The sequence below is a fragment of the Canis lupus genome, chromosome 15, assembly GCF_011100685.1.
Source record: "Canis lupus familiaris isolate Mischka breed German Shepherd chromosome 15, alternate assembly UU_Cfam_GSD_1.0, whole genome shotgun sequence".
In the NCBI taxonomy this organism is placed as follows: Eukaryota; Metazoa; Chordata; class Mammalia; order Carnivora; family Canidae; genus Canis; species Canis lupus.
In genome coordinates this window covers 50,051,622-50,064,677 of record NC_049236.1, presented here as the reverse complement: position 1 = coordinate 50,064,677, position 13,056 = coordinate 50,051,622, and the positions used below count along the sequence as shown (strand labels likewise).

The 13,056-nt window shown below is 41.9% G+C and overlaps 1 protein-coding gene and 1 long non-coding RNA gene across 3 annotated transcripts in view; one reads left to right on the top strand and one right to left on the bottom strand.

The window, feature by feature from the left end:
- Window positions 1–11,546, bottom strand: part of LOC119869343 — a 58,955-nt gene extending 47,409 nt beyond the window's left edge. Inside the window, exon 1 of one of the 2 annotated variants that reach the window (XR_005370881.1) lies at window positions 11,433–11,546. This is a non-coding gene — a long non-coding RNA (uncharacterized LOC119869343). The remainder of the gene's footprint in view (window positions 1–11,432) is intronic. The other variant, XR_005370880.1, reaches the window with a different exon arrangement.
- Window positions 11,547–11,994: 448 nt separating this feature from the next.
- Window positions 11,995–13,056, top strand: part of GATB (glutamyl-tRNA amidotransferase subunit B) — a 90,456-nt gene continuing 89,394 nt past the window's right edge. The window contains 1 exon segment of the mRNA XM_038559026.1: window positions 11,995–12,217. Coding sequence (XP_038414954.1) covers window positions 12,042–12,217 — 176 coding nt within the window. The 5' untranslated portion in view covers window positions 11,995–12,041.

Sequence of the window (13,056 nt, the reverse complement as noted above, 5' to 3'; positions counted from 1 at the left end):
CTGTGATTGGTTCCCAGATTCATAATCTTGAAATTCTTCCTCCTAATGCAAAAAACCCTTTTGCACCTGTAGGGTGACATCTGGCTTTCATTACATTGCCCTGAAAGGGGAGAGTGCAATGTGAGGAATCCATGCAGTTAAAACGATGGCTTCTGACCCAGAAATGTCATGTTTGCTTTCAGGACTATGTATACACACACACACACACACACACACACACACATACATGTACATATATATAAACTAAATATAATTATATTTCATGTTTGCTCTCAGGACTACGTATATTTATATACATGTACATATATATAAATTAAATATACATATTTACAACTTTTAAATCATACTATATACTCCACTTCTGGTAACTTCATCGCTTTCATGGTCCTAACCACCATTTATCTTCTTATGACTCCCAAATTTATATTTTTAGTGTTGACTTCATTTTTCTGACTGGTATCTTCTACTAGCCCTGCATGCATCCATTTTAATGTCTCGCGGACATCACAAATTCAATGTGTCACTAACTGTACTTGGTATCCCACCCCCCCATGCTGCTTCTTCTCCCATGGAGCCATCATCTCTATACAGTCACCCATGCCAGAAACCTGGCAGTCACCAAACACATGTGACAGCACAGGAGTGGCAAGGTTCACATATAATTTCAATGTTTGTAGCCAGAATGGCTGAGAGAGTGCTTTTTATTAACAGAAAAGAGTCCAGAGAAGGAGTATTACATTCAGAGGGGAGAGCTGAGACCGTGGACGTGTTGGTTTCAAGGTGCTGCCAGGGCATCCAGGTGGAGATTTCCAGCAGTCTGTTGGAAATGCCACTGTACATGACAGATTGCTGATCTTGGTTGCAGAAATGAAGGCTCAAGAGCTTTCTGAAAAGTTTAAGCTGTGATCTGACAGGAATCATACTGTTTCTAAGAGTGAAAACATTCAGAAGCATTCGGCTATGGAGGACAGACTGTAGGGAGAAAGAGAAATGGAAGCACGCTGAGAAGGGGAGCAGCATTCGGAGCATGTTCTCTAGCCAGTTCAAGGACAGGGAGCACCAGTCAATATTTTTGTGGTACTAAAGGAGAGAGTTCTCGAGTATGTGACTTATTTCTCCTTCTCAGCCTGACAAAAATCTCTTCCCTCTATTTCCTGAACCCTTTCTTACCCTATTTTTTTTTTCCAGTTTAGGAAGGCCTGCAGGGGAGAGGGCAGTGCAGAAGACAAGGGCTTGGTTGTAGGTTTCTCACTCCACTGCGTTAGGAAGGCAGACAGTAAGGAATAGGTGAGCAGGAAAAGTCTTAAGGCTCTGGCTGCCCTTTTTGATTTGTGCATTAATGCTGGAGTTGACAGCTTGCCTGAGAGAGGCTGAAGGGATGTGTGTTCTGCATGTCTGGAATTTATTCCTTTGGCTCTGTAAGATGTGACACTGCATAATGGGCATGAAGAAGTAATTTTGATCCTGTGACTATCTTGGCAAAGGTTCCAGAGAGACATATGGACATAATCTTCTGGACATTTGTGGAAGAGCCCTCCCTTAGGGGTTGTCTTTGTAGGCTTGCATTCACTTCCAGTCCTATGGCTTTCACCTTAGCTTTATTCTGTTTTCACTTAAGCGATAAAAAGCTAAATTGTATTCAATTGAAAGAACTAAAAATATTAATGTAGGAGCAAGTCATCATTATGACACATATCAATTTCTCACCTCTGAGGCAGTGCACAGAAGCAGGGCTCTGGATATTAACCCAGCCATGGTTGGGGGCTTGGGGAAAGGTCTGGATAGATCTTGGCAGATACTGTGAAATATGAGTTTTTATCATGCTGGGATCTAGCGTCTCCACCTACAAATTTACGAAAGGCGACATAAACAGAAAAGTCTGCCTAAGAATGGCAACTTGCTTAACTATTATTCTGTAACAAGATTCTCTGTACTTAGGGCCTTACATTCTGGGATATTTAAAAAATTGCTTATTTCTTATTGGAACAGATTTCAATCTGAATACATTTCTGTTTTAAAATAGTTGGGATGGTACAATAAATCCAGCTCAGGGTCCCCTAAGTTTCTGTGTATATGTTTGTGAAGTAACTCTTTATTTGATTTAAGCTTCATCTACACCCTTCATTTAATATTGATCATTGTTTCTTTCCTTGAAGAGTCTAATACACTGATAGAAAAAATTCAGAGAAACCAAAGCCCAGACCCCAGTCCTTGGAAGATGACTGTGCCCCGCCCCTAAAAATACTCTTTAAAACTGGCTCCCAGAAGAATGTCCATGAAGATGTCTGTCAGGAGCCAATCTTTATTCATTTCCTAGTGTTTTGTGACTCCTCTTTGAAAAAGTTCTTTGGAATTGTGCTACTGGGAAAAAGGACAAGGAGACTGAAATCGTGGAGGCAGACATTCCCTGGGGTATGAGGTCTTCTTTGCTTAGACCTAAGTGATTTTACCCTAAGGGAGCACTCAGAGTCACCCTGCTAAAAAATTGCCTTGGCTGATGGCCAGCCTTAAAGGAAAGATTTTTTAACTCAGTGGTCACTCTACTACCAAGGTCTAAACAAATGGCTTTTCTATGAACCTTGACTGAGAAAAATGAGTAATCAGGAGATTTTCTGTATTTCTTCTAATTACGGTTATAGATGAGGTCAGTCTGATAGAATCTGATTATAGACTCAGAGAATTATACGTCTTGAAAATGTTCAAGAGGTCACATGATCCAGCCTCTTGAGCCCTAAGTCTAGTAGATAGTAACTTGCAGGGGTACAGGGACAATATCAAGCCATCAGGACCTTAGATAATATTTGAATATGTACAAAATTCCCCTACACACGTCTGAGATAGAAGAGAGGAATGTGTATTCAGCACATCAATGGCTTTCTTCTCATGTTTGGGAACAAGACCGCTGATAGATCCTTGGTTTTAACCCATTAGGACAAACTTCTCTTCTTAGTTCTGTAACAAACAAACCGATAAACCAGGAAAGGGCTCTTATTGAACTTATTTGGGTCAGATATTCCCTTTCCCCAGGATGAATAAACCACAGCTGTGTGTATAGAGCAGGCCCAGCTTCATGGGCATGCAACCCGTGTAGTGACAGAGATCTGTACTTAGAAAGATCCCATGCTTGGCTTAATGCTCTGCTCTTTCCATCTAGAAATTCCTAATAATTTTTAAACAATGGATTCTACATTTTAATTTTGCGCTGGATGCCACAAATTATGCAGCCAGCTCTGGCATGGAGTTCTAGCTCAGTTTGGCAATTCCTAACATAGTCATATAAATGGTGTGGGTGGGAGAGGGGAAACAATTCCCAGGATTGGTGGGTAGATGGTGGCCAGTACAGCTGGCATAGTTCTGAGAACTGAAAGGACATGAAACATGTCAAAAAATCAGTCAAGTAGGATAGTCAAAAATCTCAGTCTAGTAAGACAGGTATGGAAACAACTCAGGTGTACATGAGTGAATAAAGAAAATGTGGTTTGTGTATATGTGTGCACACACACTCACACAGACACACTGAAATATTATTCAACCATAAAAAAGAAAAAAATGAATGAAATTTCACCATCTGCAACAACATGGATGAAACTGGAGGGCATTATGCTAAGTGTAATAAGCCAGACAGAGAAATGCTGCATAGTATCATTTCTATTGGAATGTAAAAAAAAAAAAAAAAAAAGTGAACTCATAGCCACAGAGAATAGAAAAGTGACCATCAGGAGCTAGGGGTGGGATGGGGAATTGGGAGAGGTTGGTAGAAGGGTGCAAACTTTCAGTTATAAGACGAATAAGATCTGAGGATCTAATACATAACATGGTGTATTGAATAACTGAGATTTGCTAAGAGTGTAGAACTTAAATGACCTCACCAAAAAAAAAGTAAATATGTGAGGTGATGTGTTAATTAACTAAACTGTGGAAATCCTGTCACAGTGTATGTGTATAGCAAACCCTCATGTTGTACACTTTAAATATCTCATAATTTTTTGTTTATTAAACCTTAGTAAAGCTGAAAATAATTTTAAAGAAACAAATACAGGCTGAATGTCCACCTTTGCTTTCAATGTCACAAAGACTAGCTTTTATAAAACTGTTAAGTTAGTGTATATGATTACAGGTGGAATTAAGAGTCCCCTGTACAACAAGGGGATGCACCATTCTAGCAGCAGTGACTTACTACTAGGGACTGTTAAAAATATTCTTTCTACCAGGATCCATAAAGAATAGGACAAAGTGAGCCCTGGAATGACCCCTGTAGGCTTGTAAGGACTCAATAAATACCTGGAGAATAAAGGGGAAAAGGAAGTTCAATAAAGAAGAAAAGAAAGGAAGGGAAGGAGGGAGGTAAGTTAGCCATGCTCAGTTTTTCCAGGTAGTCAGGTTGTCTAGGAAGGTTTTAGGGAAACCGTAAAAATTAAAGGGTAAGCCATCTAGAGCAATAAATTTTATGAAATGTTAATTGGGTTTACTCTCCGCACTTTCTTTCATTATTGTGTTTAACACCAAACACTAAAAAATTAATCAGGAAATTCCATCTGGCCAACAATTTTAATTTATGAAATTCCTTTTGCTTCAGAAGATTAAAAGCAATCCTTTGAGTAAGTTGAACATTCTAAGAGAGCCCCAAACAGCCCTGAACAAACACTCTAGAGTATCATTTCCTTTTATATTGTAACATCTTTGAATCACTTGCAATCTATAAATAAACTTGCATTTTACAGAAATGGCTCTACAAAAAGCAGCACCATGCTGGAATTCAATATACAAGGCTATTTTTAAAAGTGTTTTGATTTTTAAAAATTAATTGTAGGCCCTAGAGTTATAACTTGGCTTACTACAAGTTTCATGTTGCTTAACAACTCTTTAGAACAATTCTTCTACATCTGTGCTTTATTTTAAGTGGAAGTCAATGTTAATTGAAAATTTTGCTGATTATGGCTGCCCTGTTCTATGGTGGGGAAAATGGAATCACTAATATTCTGAAATCAGTCATTAAGGTAGTTTACCTTTAAACAACATTTTTGGTGCTTTGGTGCTCCTGTTTTTAGAGCTATTTGTTTTCCCCAGGTGTGATATAAGAAGTTATCTGACACCAAAATAAATCTCTGAAACAAAAGCTATCCTCTTAAAACATGAAAGAAAGTGAAGGAAATTGGGGGGCAACTTTTATCCTGATAGAAAAGCATGTTCAACTGTAAATCTATGAAAAAATAACATTATGAAATAATGAAACTTAAGGCCTAGATATGTTTGTCCAATTGAACTTGTTAATTTATTTTATAGCAGAGGATAATAGAGAAGAAAGAATTCTTGAGGGGATGGATGAAATGTGTATGAAACCACACACCTGGGAAACATTATAGGCTTTATCTTATATCAAAAGGCACAGATCGTATGATGTAGCAGTTGAAGTATTTGGAAATTTTATGCCTTCTGAGGTAAATGTAACTTGTCTTTCGAGAGTATGTGGATTAGGGCAGCCCGGGTGGCTCAGTGGTTTAGCACCGCCTAATCCCAGGGCCTGATCCTGGAGACCAGGGATCGAGTCTCACGCTGGGCTCCCTGCATGGAGCCTGCTTCTCCCTCTACCTATGTCTCTGCTTCTCTCTCTCTCTCTCTCTCTGTCTCTCATGAATACATAAATAAAATTTTTAAAAAAAGAATATGTGGTTTAAAAGTATAGGAAGAGAAGTGATTATTTCTGCCTCTATATTCATTAACAAAGATTAAATGCCTAGGTCTTACTCTTTTTTGCTCTAGAAAAATAATCTTTGGGTTGTTTTCTCCTAAAAATTATTTTAGAGAAGGGAAGACAACTGCTATAGTACCCAGAGACAGAACAGGACCTCAGATACATGACTCCTGCAATAGAAACTAATTGATTTTCCGTAATTTGACCTCTCTTGCCACATTATATCTCAGACAGTGAAAATTATTACTTCCACACTTGCTGTTTTTTTGACAGTTGAAAATAAATAATGGCATTTTTGAGAGAAGAGAGAGTAAACACAACATTTGAATCAATGGTACCATAGAAATCCAACAAAAGACATATATATACTCAATTTTATTTTTCAACTCCATCCATGGATGACAACTATTAACTTACACAGCAAGAAGCACAGTTCATGTGATCCATTGCACAATAGAACCAATGCAAAGGGATATTATCACTTTGAAATAAGTGACACCTTATATCTCTGTTGGGTAAAGAGAACACAAGGAGCATAAGGATAAATCTAGCTGAAGTTTCTAGAAAAAAACAACAAACAATGTAGGCCAACAGCCAAATATTGGTTTTCCTTGGGGGAAGTGAGCTACTATTCTAGAAAACAAAATTGCTATAAGGGAGGTTGTTACATAGCAGCTAATGTCCTCTTGTCATAGATCCCAAGAGAAAGGCCCCAGGCACCTAAAATGGTTGCTGGGCTAGAGAACTAAGCAAGACGAATTATTTTCTTTCCCAAACTCAAGACTCTTCATTTTGACATCTGCTAAGGACACTAAACTTTGAGAGATTGTAAAATGTCAAACTGACCCTCATAAATTGGGAGAACATGTCATCAGATTATGTGAATTTCAGTGTGGCAAGTAGCAGGTAATGTATTTATTGAATAAATCTCTATAAAATTTTTTAAAATCATGGGCTCTGAATCACTGCAAAATGTTTCCCAGAGATACTGTACCAATGTTCTATGGCAGCCAAAATAAAGATAACAGCTTAGAGAATCAACACAGAATATTAGGCTTGTTATTTGCTAGAGTGGCAGTTTATATAATCTTACTTTCTTTTGCCTTTTGGAAGACACAGTATCCAGCCCCATTTTTAGCATCATTTCTTTTCACTCTTACTATATATGTGGGGCAGGGGAAATGTCTTTTAATAGCAAAGCTAGTCTACGTGTGGAATCAACATCAACTTGAAATCACTGCTGGGTCAAGTTGTCAAATCTTACTGGTGAATTAGAATCTAGAGTCAGACTCCAAGGATATAAGAACAATGTCTATGCTGGTCTTTCCCTCTTTAATTAGTATTCATGAATCACTGGGATTTTTTTTTTCTCTGTCTTTGCATTTATCTCAGTAGTTGTATCATCTGATTGCTAATGTGTTTAAATTGAGCTGCCTGATTTTAATTCAATCTGGCACCCTTTCATGGAGCACTAAATAGCCTCTCATGGCCATACATTAAACTGTGGTGAGCCCTGAAGGCTCTGCCACCAAGAAGATTTCAGCCTTTATTGCTTTGTGCAGCCCATCCATTCTTGGTTCAAGGGCAGCTTAGATATAGAGATCCCAGTTCAGATACGCACAGGTAATGACACCCATTACCTGGCAGCACGTGTAAGATAAGCCTTTCTGTTCTCTTCTGTGCCATCCTGGTAGAGTCAGCTACATCTTCCCTTCAATTAGCAAGTAGGATTTCATTCACTGAGGGAAAAGTGTCATCAAAGCTCATGTGTCTTGGTGGAGTTGTTTTTTGATGTCATGCTTCTAGTCCTTAAAATCTTTAGATTTAAAATCAAGAGAATCATTTGACATACAAAAAAGTCATCTGTTTTGAAACTTGAAAGCTATTGACCAGTATATGCACCTGATCTGTAAATAAGATACTAGTGTGTGTGTGCATGCGTGTGTGTGTGTGTGTGTGTGGGTACACAAGCTCCATAACCTTGAAGGGTAAATACCCAATGCTAAAACATCAAAGAGAGAGCTTTTTAGTGCATAGCAGGAATCTGACCACATGTGAAACAACATAGCTTACAGGGACAACAGGGACATAGAGCTTAACATATTCTACTTCTCATTACTTGTGACTCAGGAGTATCTTCTTTCAAGTAAATGGTGAGTCATGGGGATATGTAGAGGGGGAGCTTCTTTCTTACACATAATTCCTCTTTGCTTCCAGGATTAGTCAGATTTCTAGAAAAGAAAGAGCCTGGGGAACCAGCAAACCATCCCTTGAGACCAGAAAGAAGGAAAGACATGGAGAGATTACAGTTTATGGGCCAGGCAAGCCTAATAGCAGCAATGCACTAGCCTCATCTTCCCCAGATTGCACTTTATCTCTACAAAGACATTGGACAGGGTGTTCTATTTCCTTGCCTTGGAAAGGAAGAAAAAGTTATAGATTTCTTTGCCTCAAAGCAATCTTCTAGAGAAAGCAATTGTTCCCTCCACATCAGTATTTTATCAGAATCAAGATTTAATGGTAAAATAAAAGGAAATGAATCTTATTCTCCCAATTGTCTAGCATGCACATATTCCCAGTCTTTCTTCTTCCCCTAATGACACTTCACTGGATCTTAAAATGTGGTTTTGCTAAAAAGGAATTTTATGTCTTCAGAATGCTTTTTCAAAAACAGAACTTCCTCTAAGTGTCAATGTTCTTCTGACATGAAAATGATGCTGCCAATTTTTGTCATTTATATATCATTCTGAGTGGACTTTTTTTTAAAAGAGAATTTATGCTGACCTAGTTACCTTTCCTCCCTACCACATTGCACAAAATTTAAGACAGCAGGCTAGGCACTACAGCCATAGAACAGATAGAAACTTGGTCCTATCAATGGTCCCACAGAGGGACTAAACTCACAACTGTGTTAAGAAACACCACATCCAGGGGCACCTGGTGGCTCAGTCGTTTCAGCATCTGACTCTTGATTTTGGCTCAGGTCATGATCTCAGGGTCATGAGATTGAGTCCTATGTTGGGCACCATGCTCAGAAGGGAATCTGCTTGGGATTCTTGCCCTCTCCCTCTGCCCTTTCCCCCTACTCTCTCACTCTCAAATAAATGAATAAACTTAAAAAAAAAATCCACATCCAGCTCTATTAGACAACAAGGGCATTTTGTTTATTAGTCTGCAAAATGTCTTTAAAGCACTGTCTTTGTTTTCACAGGAAATCAAAGAATAGGTTGGTTAGCACAATTTTAAGATTCAAAATTATACACAAAGAGATTTTGAGGTACATTGCCATGATATATTATTAAAGTGAATAGTGAAAACTATTTCCTTTTAATTTCACTGGGAATTTTCATGTTTCCATTAAAATTGTTTACTTCATTATAAAAATGATACAAGTGGTTCTAAAAAATTAGAACCTAAATTGAAATTCTAAAAAAAAAAATCATTCTTTCACATTTTACCCATGTAACTGATGAAGTTATAAATCCTGGAATATCATGTTTTCACATCATTTCCCCCATCCCAAGCTAATGAAAGGAAAAGGAGTGATTACAATTAAACACAGCTTAGAGTTGGGGGGAGGGTGATTTGTGTTCAGAAATCAATGTGTTTACACAGACACCTGGGGATTTTGAGTCAAACCCAGGGGTAAGCTAATCTGATTCAACACTCACATTCAAAAACTCTCTGAAGAATACTAAACAAAACCATGTTATTTTAGGCATACTTTCTAACTATTGCCATTTATAAGTAACAACTTGAAATTCTGCTCTGAATTACCTATCTTTTTAAAAACCTGTTCTAAACTTATTTGTACTGTGTCAATTATGGGAATAAAATAAAAGCTGAGAAAATCTCCCTAAGAGAATGTTTTTGCTAGAAACCTTGTCCTGCTACCTTCTGAGCTTCTTGAAAATGAAAATCTCTGTGCCTTCCAGATGACAGCCACTTTTTTGGTGGAACCAAAATAGCTTTCTCAGCTAGAGCGCTGTCAGTAGGAGTTCTGACAGCAGATTTGGCATGCAGGAGGAAGGTGAGCAATGGTCCCATGGTAGGAGGTTGGGTGGGAGCACCCCACTAGCTAAGGGAGCAAGGCAGGAGGGGTACTTGGAAGACAGTGCCCTCCTAGACACTAGACTATGCGTGAGGAAACCAATGGGCATTTCTAGAAATGACAGATAATCTCGGAGAAGGGAATCATTAACTATGCAGTATGCATGAAGCTAGAAGGTTTCCATTTGTGAAAGGAATCCAGCACATTTACATGCAGAGGATTTTCGCTCCCTCTAGTGGTAGGGTAGCAGCCTTTGAAGTGATCTGCTATCACGGCATAATACTGCTTCATAAACAAAGATGTGCATTTTGCCCATAAAATGAGGGTTTTCATTAGGTATGTTGCTCTCTTATGATGGTTTTCAGAACACCCCCAACACTTCATGGGAACGAACTGCCTCCTGACTCTGCTGATTACCAGTGGCAAGGTAACAAAGATTTCCCTTTCCTTTTGGCTAAAAGATGCCAGTGCTTACTTCTGAGATACAGGATTCCCCTTTCCTCTGCAGTCCCATCAAAGATGGAACCATGCTATGATCATAGGCAACTTTCCTGACTCCCAGTCTGAGCCAGAAAAACCTGGGGAGCTAAATGAGAAACAGAAACCAAACCTACCCAAAGTAAAGGCGGGAAATAGGGAAACTCAGAGGAAAGATACTAACTAACACAGAATCTGAAGAGTGATCTGACGCTGATACAAAGGTCCATGATCAGCAATGAATTTTGGAACAAATCTCCACCTCTACTTTGCGGTCACTTATTTCTCTCATTTTCATGTTTGGTTATGTGAAAACACTTCTGGTGCAGCAACGTGGATCGATGACAGCGGATGAAAAAAAAAAAAACAACAAAAAACAGAGAAGATGGGAAGAGTAAATAATGACATTTTAAGGACGGTAACTAACACTGCCTCCCTCGAGGGATTCAACTGCATAAAATATCATCATTGTGCAAGAATATTGATGGAAACAGATCGTAGGTTAGAGCTGTCCAATCAATAGGTTATTGGGCAATAACTGAAAATCTACCAGTGTGAGATACGCAGAGTGTGCAGCTCTTTCACCTGCTCCACACTCAAGTTAGGCATCAGTGATGCCTCCGTGACTTCGCTTGTGTGTCTCCAGGGCAACCAAATTCATGTGTCCCCCCCCCCCCGCCCCAAATATTTTCTAGTTTCTTTATGTCAGTGACTCACTCCACCAGCCACCCAGCTGCAGTAGCCGGAAGTTCGGGAGGTCCTTGACCCCACCTAGAGTCTCAGCATCAGGTTCAAGCCATCACCCAGTCCCTGGTCTTATTTCCTAAATGTGTCTCTAAACAACCCCTGCTCCGAAGGGCGTCCGCCCCATTCTGTCAAACGCATTCTCCGCGCGGCCCTGCTTCATTCCAGATACTTCCAGGGGGCCTGACTCTGCGCTGCGGTAAGACTTGGTTGATTGCGGCAAGTCCCCCAGACTCTTCAGTAGCTTGTGGAGGCAGAAGACTCCCACGGCGGAGAGTCGTGAGCAGACCGTGGGGAGGAAAGATAGGGCGACATCGCAGGAGACGGCCGGGAGGCTACTCAAAACCGTGTGCTCCAGGGCTCCGGGGAAGGTCGGGGCCTCAGAGCGCGGCCGAGGCTTCCTCACTTACACGGGACGGCGTTCCCCAGCCCGACCAAGCGCGAGAAGGAAACTCCGGCAGCATGAACCGAAGGGACGCTCGAGGCCCGCCGGGGTCCAGGCGCCCCCGCCCCGCCGCAGCGCGTACGACGCGAAGGGACGCGGTGCCGCGGACTCGCCCGGGGTCGGCTCCGCGGCGGCGCGGGCGGCCGCGCGCCTCGCTCGCTCGCTCCTCCGCGGTGCCCAGGCTCCGGCCCGACCTGCGGCAGGCGCGCGAGGGCTCGTGGCGTGAACGCGGCCGGCAACGCGGCCGGAGGGTCCGGGTCTCCGCTGACGGGCCAAGTTCACTTAGTTGGGCGGCCCGGCCCGGTTCCTGAGCTTTCATCTCCGGCACCACCTGCTCGCGCTCGCGCGCCCCGCCACAACCCTCTCCAACTCCCCGCTAGGAGGAGTCGCACCTCCCGACCCAGGCAGCCTCCCGCCCTCTCCTCTACTTCTCCTTCCCCCTCCCCCCGCCTCCCCCCGCCTCCCCACGCCTCCCCACGCCAGGGTTCCGGCAGCCTTGGGGGCGCAGTGCTCACCGGGAACTGTAGTCTTCCGGGGCGAGCCCAAGGAGTTTTAGTCCGGTCTAGAACTACGCTTCCCAGAGAGCCTCGCGGCAGGACCCTCTATCACCTGACCAGGAGCCTGGTGCGGCAATGGCGGCGCCCATGCTTCGCGGGTGCTGTCTTGCAAGGCGTGGGGCTTTAGCCTGCATTGACGGCGGGTCTCGCCATGGAAGAGGGGCTGCGATTGGGTGCAGGTCCAGCGGGAAAAGGGGTCGGAGCTCCGTGGCTCAGCAGCCCCTCATCACGGCCCAGAAGTCCGGGAAAGGGTATACGATTTCACACCATTACTGCCCTCTTAAGTGTGGGGTGGACCCGCGGGGCTGGGGAGGTGCTGGCCAGGACAGCCCGGCGTCAGTCTAGACGTCGGTGGTGGGCGGGGAGGTATGGGGAGTGGGGTGGTGGTGGGCTATCACCTTCGGCCCTGAAACATGTATGAAAGCACAAAACTAGCTCTCTATCAGCCCCGCCTCCACACATAAAACACTCTCCAAGAAGGCGTATTTGGGGTAATATACGAGTGTAAGATCGCAGATCTTTTCTTGAATGTAAAACTGCACACACAAAAGAGTGGATTTAGTCACCTTACTAATAGGACTAGCAGTGGGTCGCTGACACCAGAAAGCAGTAACTTATTTAATAGCAGGACGATGGGACAGCAGTGATCTAAAAGTAGAAAAGGAGCCTTTACCTACAAACTCTAGCAAGTGGCGAATTAATGTTATTAGTCAAAACACCACCTGTCTGTGGAGGCATTTCATGTTGAACGTGTTTCTAAGGAGGATGCAGTCAATACAAGAGATCTTCCCCCTGATTAGAATTTTGCTTGTTTTGTGAGATGTCCTCTAAACAGCTGTTTATACTTTATAAGACTTAAATAGTTTATTTTTAAGTACTGAAACAGAAGGCACGTTTTTAGGAATCCTTTAATCCTTTGAGAGAGTTGAGTTGGCATTATTTCTGCTTTTCTGTTGAAGCAACAGAGGGAAAATGTCCAGAAGCATTCAGCTTCTATTCTTTCATAAATTAGATTGTCTGACTGTAAGTGGGAAGTATTTTTTTCTCTCATGGAACGAAACTACAAAAATAGTTTTGAGTGCAATGTTTT